This window comes from Crassostrea angulata, chromosome 8 (assembly GCF_025612915.1).
Source record: "Crassostrea angulata isolate pt1a10 chromosome 8, ASM2561291v2, whole genome shotgun sequence".
NCBI classification, from domain to species: domain Eukaryota; kingdom Metazoa; phylum Mollusca; class Bivalvia; order Ostreida; family Ostreidae; genus Magallana; species Magallana angulata.
In genome coordinates this window covers 26,042,781-26,064,046 of record NC_069118.1, presented here as the reverse complement: position 1 = coordinate 26,064,046, position 21,266 = coordinate 26,042,781, and the positions used below count along the sequence as shown (strand labels likewise).

Here is a 21,266-nt window from a genome sequence, read left to right as displayed (position 1 = left end):
GGACAGCTTTATTGAGATATTTAATTTATTCCCATAAACTAGTTGAAAATGAATAAGAATAAAAGCTTTGAGTGGGTCAAAAACAAATGTCAAAAGTTTTTTCTTCTTTTAGCTTTAATAAGTTTTGTGATTTTATTTTATGCCTAAATTATAACCAAAACAATTTTAATTGCCTGAAAATATGCTTAAAAAGTGAGCATTCCTTTCAATTTCTGCGATAATTTTTAGTGTTTAAAATCGTCAAAATCCATGTGCTTCGCCCTGGACCAAGTGGGAGCACCATGGCGGCCTCAACATGCACCCCCTGTCATTTTAAGCATGCACTTCGTTTCTGGTCTTGTTTCGCCACTGACTAAAGTTGTTTGTTATGGGAGGGGGAGTGAATTTTTGAATAGTGCATAGACAACTATGTACGGGGAGTAACTCTGTTTTAGTATGGTCACAACCAGCCATATGTTACCTAGAGCACACAGTCCGTCCAGTTAGACATTTATTACATTTCTGGTTTACAAGGTTTGTATTCTTAATTTTGATTTCATAATTACTAACCAACACTTAAATGTCTTTCTAAGGTGATTTACATAGGCAATTTAATTATTTATTAAAAATTTTACTACTTTCACTTTAAATATTATACATTTTATTGCCAACAATGGAATCTGTAGGGTTACTTTTTATTATGTTACCCACATAACGTTACTTATCATAGCGATACCTATCTATATCAAATCAACGTTTTAAATATATTAATCATGGTTATAATTACTAAGGCAGGCTGGTGTTTTGAGAAAATATAGATCTTTGAGAAAAATTACGTTCCTATTTTTTTTCTCAAAGAATAATTAACCATGGATGTGCCCCGATGTGACCTTTGTGAGACCGTCATAGTACACAGCTACTGTGACTTTTGTCAAGTCAACCTTTGCAAGCCCTGTATAGGTGAACACATCACAGATGGATATGACAAACATAAAATAGTTCCTTTCCAGGATCGACGATCAACCCTCATTTATCCAAAATGTGAAACGCATTCACACAAAAATTGCAAATTTCAGTGCAAGGATTGTAACAGTATTTTTGTTTGTTCTTCCTGCATGGCATCTGAACAACACAAGGGGCATAACTTTGTAGACGTTACAGAAGTTTACAAGACAAAGAAAGAAGATGTTAAAAAGGATACGGAAAAGATAGAAAAACTTATTTCCCCTTCATACGAGGAAATTGCACGTGACTTGGAAGATCAGCTTGCCAACCTTGATGAGGGATATGAGAAGCTTACAACAACAATGTCCAGACAAGGAGAGCAATGGCATAGAGAAATCGACATCATCATCAACAAAATGCAAACTGAAATCAGCGAGATAAAAGTGAAACACAAAGACATTTTACAGAAACACTTGAATGAAATTAAACAGATACAGTCTCTCATCAAACATACATTTCTGGCCTTGAGGAAACTTGAGAAATCCACTGAAGTTTCCCAAACCATTGAATACAGCTCTAAGATCAGAGAGTTCAGCAAACTTCCACCAAAAGTTATGATTACACTGCCAACATTCATTCCAAAACCAATAGACCGTGAAAAGTTGTATAGTTTGTTTGGACACATCACTCCATTATCTACTGCTACAGAAGAAAATGTCTCGTCACTAAACCAACCCAACGCTTCAGTCAGAGCACTACTGGATGAACCGGAGCTTGTTGCCACAATACAGACTGGAAATAAATATCTACGTAATGTTACCTGTCTAAATGATGACAGAATATGGACGAGTGGACAGACCAGTGATATCAAATCCTTCAACACTAAAGGTTCACTCCTCCAGACAATCCATACGGAATTAGAGAAAATCCCTGATGATATAGCTGTAGACAATGATGGATATCTTCTGTACACTAGCGGAGCAACAAAAACAGTAAATAAGGTAAAGAATGGACAGAGTGAAGTGTTGATCAGATTACAGGAATGGACACTTAGGCAGCTGTGTGTCACCTCTACTGGTGATCTCCTGGTTACCATGTACAGTGATGATAGAACTCAATCCAAAGTTGTCCGTTACTCGGGATCTACAGAGAAACAAACAATTCAATTTGATGATAAAGGAAAACCTCTGTACTCAGGGAATGATTATGTTAAATACATCACAGAGAACAGAAACCATGACATCTGTGTAGCTGACCATGGGGCTGGTGCAGTAGTGGTGGTTAATCAGGACGGCGAACTCAGATGGAGATACACCGGTCATCCCTCAACCACCAAGATCAAACCATTTAGACTCCGTGGTATCACGTCAGATAGCCAGAGTCGCATCCTGACAGCAGATCGTAACAACCTTTGTATCCACATTCTGGATCAGAATGGACAGTTTCTCCATTACATTGATAGCTGTGATCTGGAGAATCCTTTTGGTTTATGTGTGGACAATGATGACAATCTGTTTGTGTGTGAATATCACAAAGGTAATGTAAAGAAAATCAAATATTTGAAATAGACACAATAAATTGTAAAATTGTGATGTAAATCAAACCATTTACAAGTATATGTATTTAAAAAAAACAATTTAGATCATACTTTATCAAATATAGTTTGCTGTTTTTTTTTTATTTGTTGTTTTTTGTGTGTGTGTTTTTGTTGTTGTTGTTTTTAAGGGTTAGACATAATCTCGTTGATCATTATGTTAAGGCTCTGTTCTGTAAACTCATTCTTTATGGCTTACTAAACTAACTGTCAATTTTCATATATGTAAGATAAGATAAAAAATCTGTTTTGATACATATTTAATCAGTTTAGTATTTTTCTATTGTTTTTAATTTCCAGAATGCGTTAAGTATTAAGATAAAATAGATGGTTTTGAATACCAGAAATTTGTAGTATTGCAATATGCACAAATTCGATGACAGCATCTGCAGTGATATTAGTTTAATTATAAATAGTTACATTTGCAAGTATGTCTCATTATATGAACCTATTGAAAATTCTATATTTAGATTGTACGTGCATTAACTGTATTTTGGTCGTAGTATCTATCTTCCCTCAACTTAATCACTGTTAATTATTCTGTTTGAGTATTGCAATATGCACAAATTCAATGACAGCATCTGCAGTGATATTAAGGTATTGTTCTCATGCAGGTGCAGATAGATTCGCAATGGGCATTAGTACTATCATGCATCTGCAATCGAATTAAAATAAGACCTCTGGGATGCCTACTTGCAAAGTGTGCCTTAGAAGTTTAATTATAAATAGTTACATTTGCAAGTATGTTTCTTTATATGAACCTATAGAAAATTTTATATTTAGATTGTACATGTATTACCATTAGTTTGTTCTCAGTATCTATCTTTCCTCAATTTAATTATTCCGTTTGTTGAAACACAAGTCAGTATATTCAAAATGGAGATAAAAATTCTGAAATCCACTAAATAAATGTTTTACAATGTATTTATATAAATGCTATACGAATGCATAGAAATTTAGATTTTGTGTCTTTTTTGATAACTTTAGAAAACAAGTGCAAAAATGATGGTAATTTTAAATTATTTGAAGGGAAGCAGAGACCATAAAAAATACAATAATATCGTCACTTAGTGCTACTCCCACATATGCCTTATATAACATTTATATAAACCCCGCCCCACCCTTTCCCCATCGATTCCAAATATACAAACACATGGGAGTGATTGAAGTCGGTAATTATTGACAGTCAAGCTAACTAAAGACGTCCTAGAAAAAACTTAATGTCTTTTACCTGAATTTTCCATCATTTAGGTATTCATATATGCATGTATATAGGTTATACTTGTATCGACGCCGTACGTATAATTTCTTTAATTTTTTTTTTGAGAACCAGGTAATCATCGGAAATGTGTTTGAAACATTATACTATACACTGTACTAGGTTTAAGAAAAAATCAAAATGTATGTAATATTCAGACGTGTATGCTGTGTCATAATTGAAATTAAATGTATTTGGTAATTAAATCATGTCAACAGCTCTCGAAAATCTTATTTTTAATTTTTTATTTTTAATCTAATTATCCGGCATTCCTGAATCTAGTTCTGAAGATACTATGGCCAAAATACTTGACGCGACTTCCAAGGCAAAGATTAAACTTTCTCCCGACGAGATTGTAAACTCACACCGCGTTGGACACCCAAAGAGACAAAGAGCTGGACCCCGTCAAATCATCGCGAGACTCAACTCGGTCGATACCAAATTCCGCATCTTACGCAGTTCCAAGTTATTCCAGAACAACGTTCAAACCAAGGGAATTTCGGTAAGCGAAGACCTCACAAAGTATAGAGACAAACTACTGTATCTGTGCAGGCAGTTGTGTCGCAACGGTGAGCTGAAGAAGGCATGGTCATCAAACGGGAAGATCTCCGTCAGGGACAACTCTGATAGAGTACACCACATACGCGCGGAATCGGACCTTGCCCCATTCGGCCACGTACCGCCCACCGCTGAGTCGTAGTCTGGGCCACACCCGTCCGAATTGGTACCAAATTCGACCATCAATATACCTAATCCAATGTTACTGAGTTGTGTATTATAACAATATGTGAACTCATTTCATTATTGCATCATTTACATATATTATACATATATTACATGGCTTCGAGGGCGACAAACCAGAATATTTGACCCGAGGTGACAGGAAAGCCCTGGAGTGTTATGTCGCCCGATGCCGAAGGCAGAGGGCGACATAACACTCCAGGGCTTTCCTGTCACCGAGGGACAAATATTCTGGTATTGTCGCCCGAGAAGACATGTGATATATGTTATATAACATTTTTAAACAAATCAAACTCGGGTTATCAACATATTATTTAATTCACAAGGCAGAGGAAATTTTTTTAAAACACTAATGCTTGAGTTTTTCTCTTTTGTCGTATTTGCCGAATTTTTTTCATCAATTAAACTATCGAGTACATCTGAATTTAGATGAACAAACCGCAGACGTTGGCCTGACATGTTTAAAATTCGCGGATCTGTTTACGTTTGCTTAGCAACTGACTTGTTGAATTTCGAACCCGACGTAATTAATATGCAGAATTCTTGCACGCGATGGTGATATTACAGTTTCGGGAGGGCAATATAACTATTTCCTGTGAAATATAACTGTTTCCGGGAGGGCAATATAACTGTTTCCGGTGTGATTCAGCAATTTTCAGGGCATAGTAATAAAATTATCTCATTTGTGACATAACGAGAAAACTTATTCAAAAATGTTATATAACAATTTTACACCTATTGAATTTCTCTCTCTCTTGTCATAACTGATGAAGACGTAAAGAAAATGCTGATCCATCTTGACACAAGTAAAGCTCATGAATCCAAGGCTCCTCAAAGAAGCTGCATCTATTCTGTGCTATCCTTTAACTAAGCTTTTCAATAAATCTCTCAGTACTTCTTATTTTCCAGCCCCTTGGAAAATGGCCCACGTCATTCCTATTCATAAAAAAGGAAATACCAACGACTTAACCAACTATCGTCCAATCTCCCTTCTCTCTATTACTGGCAAAATTTTAGAACGATGTGTCTACAATCTTATTTAAATTCAATATCATTTGTGAAAATCAACCAGGCTTCGGGGCCACCAACGCTGAGATTTTCTCAAATCTGAGATTTCTCAGAAAATTTGAGCTTTTCTCACCAAACTGTGCCACCAAATAAATTTTTTCTCAAACTCAGACTTGTCTTTGAGTTTTTTCTCAAATTTGAGATTTTTCTTAAACGTGCGTGCCACCAATGTTTTTTCTGACTCAAACTTGAGAAAAAAATTTGAGATTTCTCAGAAAATCTTGAGATTGGTATACAGTAACCTCAAATAAAATCTCACGTGAATTCACTCATCAAAAATGGCCGTCAGACGACGTCTGCAACGTCAACGTCGCCGTCGCAATAGAGATCCGAGACGTTTCAATGATCGTTCCAATCCCCTAGAGACCCTCAATGAAGCTGAGGTATTCAAAAGGTATCGATTTGTTCCAGAAACTATTATGTTCCTTGTGAGTTTAATGCAAGACCGGTTAACATACCACAGCCATCGATACAACCCTCTTACCCCTCTGTATCAAGTTTTAGTAGCGCTACGCTATTTCGCTACGGGGTCGTTTTATATTACCATTGGGGACACGCTGTTAGTATCCAAGAGTTCTGCAGGGAGAGCCGTACGTCAGGTGACCGACCTTCTCTGTCATCATGTCAAGGAATTTATTCGTCTGCCTGGCAGAGATGAGATTTCTGGCATAAAAAACAACTTCCATAAACTTGCAGGTAAATATAGCGTCTGCATTTTGTTGACCTTCACCCAATAAATAATGAATCCTGAACCCGATCACACATAGACCTACATAATTTGCAAATGTTTTACCGGTATATAACGGTACTTCTTTACTAACAGTACACATTTGTATAACACTGTTCATACAAAAAAAAATCAATAAAAAACTCTACATACAACAGCATTACATAATATGAATGGCTGAAGCAAATAAAGGTTTTATCAATGCATGCGCGGATCTAGAGTTTTATCTACATTAATATCGAAAGGTGCCCCCATTCCACCTTAACGAGGCCGGGTCTAATTTGTTCTGCCCTAGATTTTTGGATGAAACTTTTTACATGAATTTCTACTGATATAATTATTATTTTAAGATTAAAAAATAAGAAATTTACCACACCGTTTGTTTAGGGGGTCATCTCAAAGTGTGTTAATCTTTAACATAGGACCCTATGGGATTTTGCTTGAAATGTATCAATTTTGCATATTTTTTTCATTTTTTCAAAACTTCTGCCCTAGGGATTTCTTTTTCTGTTCTACATATTAAAGTTATTGCTAAAAGGCATCTAATGGTCAAATAAAAAAACCCTTTTACCTCCTGGTTTGTTCCAGGGGTCTTATCAAAGTTGATTTTTGTATGCCCAATTTCCCAGATTCGTCAGATAATGGCTATTTTTTATTTGACAAAAGCGGAAAAGGTGATCTAAATAGTATTATTAAAACATTCAGACATATTTAAGTAATAAAAAAATATATAACATCATATATTAAGGGTCATTGATATAAAATACATGGTTACTGTCTGAAATATATGAATTTAGCTATATTTAGGCGGGTTAAGAAAACGTGACAGAAGGCTAGGCTTGCTGAACCCTCTTCACGTTTTCGACCTGAGCCCAAATATAGCTTATACTTTGAGACATTTATGTTTATTCCACAATATAACATTATTTTTACGCATCAAACGAGATATTTTCAACAATTTTCGCTGAATATCTGCAGTTGAAACTATCACGCCATGGCGTCAACCATGCAAGCAAAAAGATGACGTCACAATACAAATGAAACGCTGCGTGAAAGCGTGCGTACTCGTTCTGTACTCGGCCTCGTTAAATTCACAACATGAAGTACACCATAAATAAGCCTCTGACCCCCATGGTAAACAAGTTTATCCCTATGACCCCAATGAGAAGTTATGGATCCGCGCATGTAGTATTAGAATAATAGTGGTGGATCAAACGACTTGTCAAAATTTACCGTGTTTCATTTCATTTGTTTCTTAAATATTTGTGTTTTTAATCTTTAATTAATGAACTCAAATGTTTCTTAATTACAGTAAAATTATCGGTATCACAAGGGCAGATGATAGATCTAAAGAACGTACAAAATTGAGGACCCCCTTCCCCCACCCACCCCCCACCCCCAATTATAAAATAACACGTGTATTCATGTTTATGTTCATGCAATTTAATAATAATATTTTATCACAGGATTCCCGGGTGTTATTGGTTGTGTAGATGGAACAATGATAAAAATTGTATCCCCGTCAGAAAATGAAGCAGATTATTTATGCCGTAAAGGCTTTTATGCGCTCAATGTACAAGTAAATAAACAATTAAAATATTGAAAGATAATACATCTGTTGTTCCATGTATTTTTTTTAAAACTATTTAAACAGCAAGTCAACTTGAACATCCCCCCCCATGTTTTAGATATACCCTTCTAAAATATATATATATATATATATATAAACATTTTCAGATGACATGTGATCCTCAGTTTAGAGTGTTGGATGTCGTTGCAAAGTGGCCAGGAAGTGTGCACGATGCTCGGATTTTCAGGGAATCCAACTTATGCACACTTATGGAAGAAGGCATGTGGAAATTCTGTACCAAGATGTCCTGTATTTTTTAATTCTTGATACACTGTGTATGAGATATTTCACGAAGTACAAGCTGAAATTTCAATGAGTAATTATTTTAAATATATTGATAAACAGGGCATATATCGGGCTTTCTACTAGGAGATTCTGGATACGGCCTGAAACCTTATCTCTTGACCCCGTATATAGCGGAAGATGCTCCTGGAAACAGACGCTATAATGCAGCACATTGTAGAACAAGGTTACCTATTGCATAATGTTTTCTGCCTCAAAACGAAACAAACTTTGTAACTAAATTGAAAACTTACAAAAATCAATTTCACACCAGTTATTTTCTAAAAATCAGCCACAATGCTTGAGTATGTCATTAAATTATTGCTACTGTCCTTCCACAAATTCATTTAAAAATTAAATTTGTTGTTATGACTAGTCATAACAACAAATTTAATTTTTAAATGAATTTGTGGAAGGACACTACCTCTATAAGGCACATACATGTAGTATCAAATGTGCAATCATGTATAGTGGAATATGATAGTAAAGCGATATTACATTTCACTTTAAAAATCTTAGTTATTGCTGCATGCAAGTTCTTCAATAACATTTCAGAGTCACGATTGAGCAAACATTTGGAATTTTGAAAAAGAGATTTCATGCCCTCCACTGTGGCCTTCGGACCAAGCCTGAAAGAGCGTGCAGAATAGTGACAGCATGTGCTATTCTCCACAACATAGGTATTCAACGGAGGGACATTCTGAGAGACTCAGACTTGATGAATGCAGTTGATGTGGCCGTGGACGTCCACGTTAGGGTTCCAGATGACGCTGTAGGACGCACCGTGAGGGACCACGTGAGAGATACATACTTCTTATGAGTACGTTTCTATGCAAAGTCAACATCTTAGAATTTTAATTATAAAATTACAGTTTACAATTTACTACTTTATGTACCGGTACCTTATACATATTACTAACATGGTGAATTGATTAATGAATAATTATAACTAGAGGTACTGTGAGCAAGCTCACAATTGATACCCCCCGCTAAGAAAAAAATCATAACGCGTGTATTTTTGCTATAATATAGAAAATATTGGATGAATCTATTTCACTGTCCATATTCTATCAATAACAACTGCTTTATTTTTGAAAACTGTTAATTTCTAGCTTCTAATATTTCCATTAATACAAAACATGACACAGACAGAATTTAGCTTTTTTAAAACGACCTTGAACTTTCTCAATTGACCTTGGGTCAAGGTCATGACACACCCTTTAATCATAAGCAATCTTTGTGTGAAGTAAGAACTTCCAATGTTTCCCCATAAGAAAGATATGGACCGGACACAAATTTTGCATTTTTTTTTTGCCAGTGACCTTGCCCTTGCCCGAATGACCTTGGGTCAAGGTCATGACACACCCTTAGGTCATAAGCAATCTTTGTGTGAAGTAAGAACTTCCAATGTTTCTCCATAAGAAAGATATGGACCAGACACGATTGCACAGACAGACGGACGGACAGACAAGGTGATTCCTATATACCCCCCCCAAACTTTGTTTGCGGGGGGTATAATAATAATGAATTAATGAATGTCAGGAATTTTCACTGACTACAAATAAATACAACAATTGGTGCTAAAATAATCATTGATGATAACATTTAATAGAGTTGAAAACAATCAGATAAAGCAACTTACGTATATACATGTAGTCACATATATCCACCATTCAATCAAATACATGTACATGTAAACTACTTAAACATTAAACAAGCAATACAACGCATCATCTCAACTTGTTAAAATAATATCATTGTCAAATATATATAAAAGATGAAACAATTATTCTTTCATTACAACTTTCATATAATTCTTACTGGTATTACAAACTACAGTGAATAAATCATACTGGCATAAACTTGAATACTCGTATTGCTAAAAGTGCAATGTATCACAATCATATCATATTTAACATTCTTCAGTGGACAGTGACTTAAAATGCACACATCATTAAGAACAAAAATGACTTATTTTCAAAGAGGAAGCTTATCATCCAAAGCTTAGAGTGGCATAATATATTTTGAATAGTAAATATTAATAAGAGGCCCATGGGCCACATTGCTCACCTGTGCAATATAAATAGCTATTACTTTAAGTATGCTTTATGGGATCCAATACAAAATACTCAACGTATAATTACATGTTTAGGTCTTGTTTACAAAGACGATCAAATATTTCTTCACAAATTTCTATGTTAAACATTGAGCCCCTTTCATTGTTTCATATGTCAGAAGAAGATATTATAACATTTTGTCTTCTATCCTATAAAAAAATTCATCACCTTTATGACACCACCTTATGCATATTATATGAAAATCATAGTTTTCCTTCTTGGATACTGTTTTGACACTATATCATATGTTAAAAGCTGGTATGATAATCATATGTTCATTTCATACAGTATTATAAGATACAATGTTTATCAATACAATAATATAAAATACAATATTGCATCCTTTGATTCTTACAATATAACATAACTTGGGGCAGTTTACGCTTTATAAACCACGAATATGATACAATATAGTATTATACGATACAATATCATATCACAAAATACATCAAAATATTTACTTTCAGCTTTCAGCTCAGGTGAGCTAAAAAAGCTATTATCTATAAAACATTTGACCTGTTCCAAAAAACTTAACCTCCTCCAGCATCCGAAACCTATAGCTCAGATTTAGCACTCAAGCCTGTCGGGTGCATCAGTATCATAACGCGCACCATCCATGCAAGTTTAGTAATGTTAGGGCATAAGGGGTCCCCCCCCCCCCCTGGACACTTTGTCTCAATGAGCTGAAAAACCAATAATTCTTTATTAACTCCCTCTGAAAGAAGACATGTATAACTTTCTATTTTAAGAAACTGCAATTACCTTCATATGAAAATGCTTTGTTCATAGTTTGGTTAAAATTGACCTTTAGTTCTGAAGATGAAATTGTGAAAAGATTACAACATGAACGATGGCAACAACCACAATAGACAAATTTTTTATCAGAAAAACTCAAAGTTATATTTTCGGTTCATTAGGAAAAACTCTTCAAAAATTAAGTGGATATATGATTAATTAGGAGTAAAAATGTCATTATATGGCACCAGAAATGTGCTGAGATATCAGCTCTTACCTATCGTAAATTTCTATGTAAAAACTTTCAACATTCATTGCTCTTCAACATTTGAGCTACTACCTCAGGATTATTATTACATAAAATTTGGAATTTTAGGTCATAATATGATTTCTTGGCCACAATGAGCTGTCTCTCGTCTTTCAGCTTCTCTATTTCTTCCTGAAGTTTATCATTCTCTAATGATAGGTTCCTTTCCTCTAGCTCCAGGATGGTAAGCTTCCTCTTTTTCTTACCAGAATCTGTATTATAAAAACAACAACAAAATAAAACAAAAAGCCCATGGGCCACATTTCTCATCTGAGCAATAATAACCATAACCAGATATCTGTGAGCTAATGCTCACTAGTGATACCCCCACCACAACACAACCAGAGCGATCTGTTTTCATCGCGTCGTCAGGATGAACTTCTTGATAGTTAATGTTAATTGCAGTTTTATAAACTACACAAAGCAATTAGAAAGTTTGAAGGGGGCTTAACTTAGAAAAAAAATCTTGACAAACAAGAAAAAAGGGTTTTCTGGTTACGGTTATGTATAACTTTGCCAAAAAAGTGGTGGGGGGAGGGGCTAAGCCCCCTCTTCCAATAGCCCCCAGGTTCCGACGCATATGCTACGCAGTTAAGTGTTTTCCTTGAAGTTCATACTTGTAATTTAAATTTTAGACGAAATCCATTTTATATCAATTTTTGTGGTAGATATAGTTACGTTGAAAGTACTAGCAAATCTTCGAAAATAGGTAACTGAAGTGTTGAAGCAAAGGGCTGTGTCAAAAAAAGTTCTGACCGGAGGTATTTGATAAAGCATCACCTGTTTGATAAAGCAAAGGCTTATCATATGGGTAATGTTGGAATGATCACATGGATATGGACTTGGTTTACACATGAGCAAAACATGTGAAGCCAGAAGGGCTTCTCGGAGAATTTGATCATGTACCAACTAAGTTCATTGACCTGTGTACTTTCTATAATTGTTTCTATCAAAATATGATTTAAGAATTTATTTACCTTGTACATCCTTCTTCTTTGCAGGCACATCTGAAGATGCTGAAGAAGAGGTGGAAGGCTGAGTTTCCACTGGATCTTAAATAAAAATTGCCAGAGTTTCTTAATATGCTTGTTCCTATTTTTTATTGCAACATTTTGGACATGAAACTTCACATACAAATAAGTGTTGGGGTTTGATATACCAGTATATCCTGTACTTAACTTTCTCATAAATTCAACAATTGGTTCATGTTTTTTTTATATTATATACAAAGAAGAGGGTCAGTGCCATGAAATCTTCTCTGGTTTACATTGTGATAGAAACACCACACTGTTGATTTTAATCTCTGCCCTTCAGGCTATACATGTTAACATAAACTCTCAGAAGGGCTTCTCAGAAGATTTGATCACTTACCAACCAAGTTCATATCCCACTGAACTTTTTAACATTGCTGCATATTTATTATTTGAAAAATGCAAATAGTTTAGAACTGTTAGAATTACTGAGATGTTATGTTAACAATAATTCAAGCCTGTGCTATGACTTTTTGACATCATGAAAAAGTTGATACAGAATTAAATGTTTTAATTTATAGGTTCATATAGGGAAACATATTTGCAAAAGTAAATATTTCAATATACAACACAATATAGTTACCCGCTGTATCTATTCCTCCACATATTCCTTCAAGGGAAGGCCTTCCTTCCAGTTGTTCTAAAATGGAAAGCTCAACTGGTGTGGGGCTTGGTGGCTTGGGACCCCCTCCTGTCTTTGGGCGTTTTGATTCTGATAACTTTCCTTTGGCTACAATTGATCATCATTCCTTGTTAGTGAAATTTAAAGATAAGAAGATTATTCAACAATAATCATCATTATGCAAACCAAATATATCACCTAATTTGATTGGCTAAACATTTCATAATATATATCATAACTTGCCTAGTAACGTCATGATACGACATGCATGCCAAACGTTATAATCTGCCTGACATTACAATTGAAATTTTACACGAATCGTCATTTTAACAAACAATATGCCTTATTTTCTGATTTCAGTTGTTCGAATATTATTATAAGGAATGAATTTAATTTCTACCTATGACGTAAATTCATCGGGAAGTGCTCATTCCCACAGAAACCACGAAAATTAAGCTATAACAAATTCTAATGATTCCACGGTATAAATGAATCAGTTATACCACATGCCCTTAGCCAAAAGAAATGGTCAATTTTCCATTTATTTACCATTTCTCATCCATTTTTCTCTGATTTTCCATTTATTGACCATTTATTTTCATTTTTTCTGGAGTCAACTTTCTCAAACCATTTATTGAAACCATTTATTAGCCATTCATACAGAAAAATGTTTTTAAATGGCCATTTCTTTCCATTGATTCATCATTTATTTAAAAAATGGCATTGAAACTGAATTGCCTTTGCTAAGTTCACCATTTTCCTTCCATTTTTTTTCTAGACCATTTTTCCCGTTGAAATGGTTATTTGAAGAAGCTTGATCTACTGTTTAGTATGTGTTGTATACGTACTGACAGCTATACATAGAATTGATACCCAAACCATCAATTCCTTGTAATTACATGTATTTCCTTGATCATGCAATGAAAGAAATTAAAGGAACATACAACAATAAAACAACTTATAAATTCAGAAGACAAAAAACTTCAGCATGTTTATTGTGCATAAATATATTACATACATATATATTAAATACAATTAAAGCAATATTTATCAATTGCCAGTTGAGTATGCATTCAATTAATAACGTCGACATATTTTGTGTGGTGGAGTCGTACATCATGATACTGGCAGTATGCTTCCAGAATCTGAGTGCAAGATGTAAGCCATTCAAAGGTCATTATGACTGGTGTTGGTCATTTAAGTTTCCTCTCTGGTTCAGTCATCCCGGCAGGGGGTAGCGTTATCTCTGAAACTTTCCACTGAAGCCACGTCTGTTACTTGCGTGGCAGCACTTGTACAGTGACCAAGGAACAATAATGGCCGATTTATTTCAAAGAGGAGATCCAATTTTTCTGGTGTTTTTGGTGCAGACACAGGCAGACCAAGGCAGAGAATTGTGTTCTTAGTAGAGGATATAATGATTCCGTTTCTTTTCTGACATCCACTCTGATATGACGATGGCATGGTGGACATATAAGCCTACAGGATTATCTGGAGCAGGCTAAAGTGTTCTCATCTGGCAGTAAGTTTAAGATATTTATTGTTTCTTTAGAAATATTTCAGTATGTAATTTAAAATGAAACCTTTTATTATTTTCAAGATGACCTCTTCCCCCCTAAATTTTTGAATTTTCTAATGCGCGCGCATCATATATCGTATTTCCTGTTTACCTTAGTTATCCAAGGTTTTTGTATTTAACATCGGAATGACAACATATTACCATTATAACGAGATCAATTATTAAAATCACACTTTGAATGATGTAGTATTTATGTATGTAGGTCTAATCTTATCGAAGTAAACAAGTCAAATCAGTGATCCATCCCGGCTCAGGTCGAAAAGTCCCGATATATAGATCAAATACCTGCGCGGATCGGGGGGGGGGGGGGGAACTTTGGCAAAACTGAAATTTATTAAATTCGTATAAAACATTATTATTTTTCTTTTTTTTTTTTGCATTGGGACTACCCTGGCAACATAATAATCAATCAATCCCCCTTCCTCTTTGAAAATTTTTCTTGATACATGGATATTAAAATGATATTTTTTCTATTTTACAAATTGTTACAGACATCTGACATATAGTTATAAGTTGATGAATATTTTTGAGGCACCAAATGAACTAGAAAACTGACCAGTCAGGAAGGGCCCCGCTATGACAATTAATATAGAGAAGTGAAAAAAACTTTGAATTCCATCCTCTTTATATTAACAATGATGAAAAATAAATGCCCGTCAGAAGATGTAAAGAACTGGAATATATAGGATCTCGTGATTTGTAGTTGGATATGATTTTCATGCAACAATAAAAGTGTTTTTTTCTTGAGCCTTAGTGAGGGGATAAAACACACAAGTTGGATAAAAATCATATTATACTACAAATCATGAGATTCTATTTATCCCATATTTTATACACCGCAATCAATGTTTACACTGTTTATAAACCTCTACATTATTTTTACTTCATTATGCCTAGGCAAATCCCATTGTAAAGTCACAACTCTGGAATATCAAAAAAATATCCAATGAGTCATATCCACGGGATAAAGTGGGTTAACATGGGATGAAATAAAATTTGTTAAAAAAACAAAGAATTGATACCAATGCAATGATACCTAGGCTTTGCCTCTATTCAATAAAACTATCATAAATCATTGTGTACGGTATTTTAACCCCAAAAAATATGAATATTATATTTCAAATCCATATTTCAAAGAATGTACACAATACTACACATCATTCAAAATTGACCTTAACTTCAAAACAAAGTTCATTTGCAGACACAGGCAGTGCAGTAATTAATCTCAATGTGACAGATAAAGATAAAGCTTAGGATTTTCTTCCTGTGGAAGGTTAATTAATCCCAAAGGACAAATATTGCACAGCCTTCCATGTATACAATGGTAACATTCTCAGCAGTTATCTCTCTTTGCCCATTCATTCTCAGCAGTTATCTCTCTTTGCCCATTCTTCTTATGCATAGTTATGAATCTACCCCACCACCCCAGCTCCAAACCAGAAGACATAGAGAACCAAACTTAGCATCAAAATATGTATTTCTGCCTACTGAACTACCATACCAAATTTGAACTTGATTGGGCAACCATAAAAAAAGTTATTAGAAAAAAACAGGAAATTTGTGGACGGAAGAGTGACAGACGGACGGACGGACAGAAGGACGGACGGACAGAGTGATTACTATAGGGCACCCGCAAATCCTTGCGGGGCCCTAATTAACACCATCATTGAAAATTCATTTTATTAAGGAACTAGAGTTAAATGCAAACATAGAATATACACTTAAAGAAAATTTGTATTACATCAATATTGTAACATTTTTCATTTCTTTCAGAGTACAAGCATGCAGGGACAACGAAAATGAATGTGGAGAACTTGAACTCAAAGTCCCAAACTAAACTCATTCAAAACAAAACTGGAAATAAGTGTTTTCATAGGAGAAAGGGCAACAGCTCTTTTTTAGTGAGCAAGTGATTAAATGCACAGACGATTTAATGTATGTATTGAGCATGTTTCTGAACATTTCCTGGGAGGATCCAACTTTTTATAAAGAATCATTTCTATATTGTGTAATTTAATGTTTTAAAATGGATATTAAATGCATTTGTTAAAACACCATTTCTTTTCATTTTTTTCTCTCATGTTTAAATGGCTAGGAAATGGTTAATTTGCATATTAACTGTCCCAGAAAAATGGTGTTTCAATGGGTTTTAAATGGTGTTTCAATGGTTTTAAATGAAAATGGTAAAATAAATGGTTAGAAATGCTATTGATTCTGTACAGCATTTCTGGTGTAAATTCAAGAAATGGGGGAAAAATGGTCAGAAAAAAAATGGTAGAAAAATGGATTTTCAATGGATTTCATTTTGATAAGGGTGTACCTACCCCTCTGCTTCAAGTTACTGTACTGCTTGGCAGCCTCCCCACTTGTCCTCAGTATTCCCGAACCACTGCTCCTAAAATAGTATTTATTGTCATGCAGTGATGCTCAATTTGGATAAATAATCTGTGTACATTGCACATCATTATACAATTTATAAAACATAACCAATGAACTGTCTTGACAATCAAGTTTCCATAATTTATATGCCCCTAAATAAGAAGTAATTTTCACAGTATATAACATTTTTTTCATTGTGTACTGTACTTTAGAAAATATTTTTGATTTGAACGGAACGAACTGAACCCCAGGGCTCTTTTGAAGCAGGGGACAAAAAAGTAAAGAAAACCTTTACAAAATATTACAAGAAATGTATCATAATGATATAGTATTTATGAGGCAATATCTACATGACTATTCCCCCCACCCCCTCCCGATGGATTAATTCTTTTTTCAAATATAACTAAATTGTATGTACTTGTTCAGTACATGTACATTACATATTTGATGTTTTAGGCCAGAGAATATTTTGATGGAATATTTTTATTTCTCTATCTATAGCTCGTTCACAGAGCTGAATGAATTATAATTGGGGGAAATGTGACCAAGACAATTACAAATTATAGACTTAGTTATAATCGTTTAAAACTTATAACATTTCAAATGTTTAAAATTGAATAAGGCTTTTCTATTCTGAGGGAGCAGATATGGGAACACAAATTGAAAAAAAAACCCCACCTAATATCTCATTTGACTCAAGACAATGTATCCCTATATTGATATCATACAAATTAATGAAAGATTATTCACTTGATCCCCGTTTTGTGTTACATAACAAAATGCTCTGGTTTACATGTTTAGAATTTCTTAAATATATATCCATTTACTATTATCTTATCCAAATTTAAAAACAGAAAACCTTTTCTGACAGTTTAGAAACTGTGGCAATTTATCATGCACTGTATGTAAAACATGTAAAGTCTATGAAGAAGAAAGATAACTCTTGCTGATTGAAGCAATTTTTGTTGCAAACCTATACAACAAAGTGCTATTCTGAACTAAAATGCAGCGCTTCAATATGTTTTGTAATATGAATTGAAAATGTATATAACTATATATTATTTTCATATATATTTTAGATTTTTAATTTTAAGCTGTGATAGTAAAATTTTGCTTTTTCTAATCACTATGTCTAGTTTTCTTCATATCATGATTTGACATTTTATCAATTTTTGAAAAATCTAGCAGCGCTTCATCATTTAAACTTTGTTTCATAAGAATCGATTGATATTGAATTTGATGAAAATCAATATGAATTTTTTTGAAAAATATATGGCAAAATTAGTAGCAGAGGGATATTACACCTTAAAAACCAGTATCAAATAATCGGCAGTTTTAAAGCTTCGTTTTAAGTTAAAGACTATTTATAAACTAGTGGTTTGGAGACTCTCCCTGCTACGTGTAAACAACTGAATGAAGAAATTTTAATGCATGTAAAACCAGCTTGGCGCAGGTGAAAGATCAACACAATTTTAGAATATTTTACGTAAAATTATATAAAAATATAAGTACCAATGTGAATCGTGCTGCGGAAACCTACGGATTTACCCCATTTTTTTGTAAATCGCTTTTGAATAGTAAAAATTTGCATTATTTTGATGATTTTGTGGAATGTTTCAACAATATCTTCTATAAACGAAATATCTATTTCTTTCCCAAGCAAGAACTTCAAAGTTTATGACTTAACAAAGGATTTTTCTTAAAAATATGTATGATTTAATGTCATTAATCACCTGCGCCGATGCGTTTTAACTAGATCATTTGCAATATTAGGATTCGCCTGTCACGTGATTACGAAGTACATATGACGTCACAAAAATGCATCAAATATAATGTTTAACATCGATGTCAATAAATGTAACATCAGGCACGTAGCATCAGGGGGGGCCAGGGGGGGCCTGCCCCCCCCCCCCCACTTTTTCTCGCAGCAACAATTTTGTTAAAATTTACATATAAAAAATAGATTTATCATGGAGTTGCCCCCCCCCCCCCCCACTTTTTTGGGGGTATTTAAAAAATTGATATGAAAAAGGAAATGAGGAGTAAACTGGAAGTTATATACTTCGCCAGTCCCCCCCCCCCCCCCCCCCCCCCCCCACGGATTAGGATTTTGAAGATTTTGGGAAAGTTAAAAAGTTAAAATTTTCCTGTCAAGATTTTTTGGATGAGTCTGGCCCCCCCACTTTCAAAAACGATGCTACGTGCCTGAACATAGATTTAAAGAAATACTCCCGGTAAAATTATTTTTGCCATGATTCAAATAATATCGTTTTCCAGTCGTATTTTAGCATCGGGACGCCTTAACAATGCTGCGTAAACTTCTCAAACAACGGACAGTGGGCAATGCACATAGATGATATAGTTAGAAAAGCATCATCACGTCTACAAATCTTAAGAAAACACAAGTATGAGCTTGATCGTAAATCATTAGAAACTCTTTATTTTTCGTACATTCGACCAATTCTTGAGTATGCCGACGTCATCTGGGATAATACTACAGCTGAACCAGCACAAAAGGTAGAACACATTAATATTGAAGCAGCCAGAATCATCACAGGAGCAACTAAGTTAAGCAGCATCCAAGATCTCTATACAGAAACGGGATGGGAAACCCTTCAAAGTAGGCGTCGCAACCATAAGATTTTGCAGTATCACAAAATAGTTCACGGTTTCGCACCACCTTACCTCATCAGCCTAATCCCCCCGAGAGGTAGCGATACTCACAATTATCCTACAAGAAATGCAGAACGTATCACTCAGGTCAAATGCAACACAATGTACTACCAAAACTCATTTCTTTCATCAACAACCAAACTCTGGAATAATCTCTCTTCTGCCACGAAACAAAATCCTTCCCTATCAAACTTAAAGCGCATACTGCATACCAAAAACATAATTCCCAACTACTATTATTTCGGTCACCGTAGAGAACACTTCATACCAGGCTTAGACTAAAATGCAGCACCTTAAAACATCACCTTTTCAGTCGCAATAAAGTTAATAACCCACTCTGCACATGCGGTAAACCCGAAACTAACGAACACTATCTTCTTGAATGCCCCCTATATACCAATGCAAGAATGTTGCACCTGGATACTATACCTTTCCAAACTGACGTCTACATATTACTGTATGGGGATACAAATCTTTCTTCAGCAAATAATGAAACAATTTTCAAAAGCAGTTCACAAATTTATTTCAGCATCAAAACGATTTCAAACATAAACATTTCTCACACATCCTACATCTTTTCTATTATCTTACTCAACCTGCATCTTATTTTTTTCCCATAACATATTTTTTTTCATACACATTGTTTGTTTGGACGTAAATTTTTCGTAAACGTGATTACAAAGACATTCCAACCTGGGCACTTCAGTGATTTATAATTTGTAAATTATATTTAAGGAAACGGATTAATATAAGTGTTTACTTGTTTCCGAATCCTTGCCTAATTATGCATCATTGTATATATATTGTACGTCGTATTCATAATAAACTATGGTTTACACTAAAATCTTGACAATCAAAAAAAAAAAAAAGGATAATTTGCTAATCATGGAAACCCTAATCTTTTTAAATTCATTTTCACTGTTTAACTCGATCCTTCTTTCCACTTCAATTTTTTTAACGTGTCCCCAAAAAGTTGAGAGGAGGGGGGCAACTCCATGAAAATCCAATATTCTATGTGTGAATTTAAGAAAAATGTTAATTTGCTGCGATAATTTTTTTTTTTTTGGGGGGGGGGGGGTGCCCGGTGCCACGTGCCTGAATGGCATACACGTTACTCTTTATATCATACAAATGCACGAACCTCTCCGTCTCAAAACCTACTGTTGCAAGTTTTATTGATCCATCAATCAATGATTGTCCTTCATAATTTCCCAAATCTCTCTGCACGTGTATTGGAATGTATGTACATGTGATAATTCGATCAATACAGCGCCTTTTAATTCATCCACATATGTTACGTGTTTGTATATATCGGGAGATCTTGTGCAATTTAATTTCCAGCTTTATTAAATGTGATTTTTACTATAAGAATTTAAGAACATTTTAAAAAAGAATTGTGAACATTTATGATTATTTCAGTTTAGTGTACATAGTCAGTCATATATTTATAACATTTACTATCAACACAAATAAAATATTACGATACAGTTTGCAAAGGTCCAATAGAGTATAAAGATGTGCAGTGAAAATCAATTTTCACCGAAATATAAACTCAAAAATATTATTCTATTGGGCATATTGATTTACCTTGATATATTT

At 34.3% G+C, this 21,266-nt stretch overlaps 4 protein-coding genes and 1 long non-coding RNA gene across 5 annotated transcripts; 4 read left to right on the top strand and 1 right to left on the bottom strand.

The window, feature by feature from the left end:
- Positions 1–433: 433 nt before the first annotated feature.
- On the top strand, positions 434–3,991 carry LOC128157755 (uncharacterized). Its single transcript, XM_052820365.1, has 2 exons — positions 434–513; positions 838–3,991. The coding sequence occupies exon 2, from the start codon at positions 849–851 to the stop codon at positions 2,490–2,492; it is 1,644 nt and encodes a 547-aa protein (XP_052676325.1). The 5' UTR covers positions 434–513; positions 838–848; the 3' UTR covers positions 2,493–3,991.
- Positions 3,992–4,071: 80 nt separating this feature from the next.
- Positions 4,072–4,476, top strand: LOC128160848 (uncharacterized). The gene has a single exon (XM_052824161.1). The coding sequence runs from the start codon at positions 4,072–4,074 to the stop codon at positions 4,474–4,476; it is 405 nt and encodes a 134-aa protein (XP_052680121.1).
- Positions 4,477–5,863: 1,387 nt separating this feature from the next.
- LOC128160847 (putative nuclease HARBI1) lies at positions 5,864–9,044 on the top strand. The gene is made up of 5 exons (XM_052824160.1): positions 5,864–6,281; positions 7,779–7,891; positions 8,050–8,161; positions 8,288–8,411; positions 8,780–9,044. Exons 1-5 carry the CDS (start codon positions 5,864–5,866, stop codon positions 9,042–9,044), a joined length of 1,032 nt encoding a protein of 343 aa, XP_052680120.1.
- Positions 9,045–9,812: 768 nt separating this feature from the next.
- On the bottom strand, positions 9,813–13,292 carry LOC128160846 (uncharacterized). Its single transcript, XM_052824159.1, has 4 exons — positions 13,280–13,292; positions 12,998–13,144; positions 12,361–12,435; positions 9,813–11,595 (listed from the first exon to the last, which is right to left on the bottom strand). Exons 1-4 carry the CDS (start codon positions 13,290–13,292, stop codon positions 11,381–11,383), a joined length of 450 nt encoding a protein of 149 aa, XP_052680119.1. The 3' UTR covers positions 9,813–11,380.
- A 256-nt stretch (positions 13,293–13,548) lies between these two features.
- On the top strand, positions 13,549–16,769 carry LOC128157773 (uncharacterized). The gene is made up of 2 exons (XR_008239853.1): positions 13,549–14,558; positions 16,389–16,769. It is a non-coding gene; the product is annotated as an uncharacterized LOC128157773 (long non-coding RNA).
- Positions 16,770–21,266: the final 4,497 nt, after the last annotated feature.

What these genes read in the sequence shown, in the direction of transcription:
- LOC128160846 (XM_052824159.1), bottom strand. An exon ending in TGGAGGAATAGATACAGCGG is followed by an intron (nt 12,436 to 12,997) that starts GTAACTATATTG and finishes TTTTTATTTAAG; the next exon opens with ATCCAGTGGAAACTCAGCCT. An exon ending in AAAGAAGAAGGATGTACAAG is followed by an intron (nt 11,596 to 12,360) that starts GTAAATAAATTC and finishes TTTATAATACAG; the next exon opens with ATTCTGGTAAGAAAAAGAGG.
- LOC128160848 (XM_052824161.1), top strand. Translation starts at nt 4,072, where the DNA reads ATGGCCAAAATACTTGACGCGACTTCCAAGGCAAAGATTAAACTTTCT.
- LOC128157755 (XM_052820365.1), top strand. Translation starts at nt 849, where the DNA reads ATGGATGTGCCCCGATGTGACCTTTGTGAGACCGTCATAGTACACAGC.
- LOC128160847 (XM_052824160.1), top strand. Translation starts at nt 5,864, where the DNA reads ATGGCCGTCAGACGACGTCTGCAACGTCAACGTCGCCGTCGCAATAGA. An exon ending in TTTATGCGCTCAATGTACAA is followed by an intron (nt 7,892 to 8,049) that starts GTAAATAAACAA and finishes AAACATTTTCAG; the next exon opens with ATGACATGTGATCCTCAGTT. An exon ending in GCAGCACATTGTAGAACAAG is followed by an intron (nt 8,412 to 8,779) that starts GTTACCTATTGC and finishes ATAACATTTCAG; the next exon opens with AGTCACGATTGAGCAAACAT.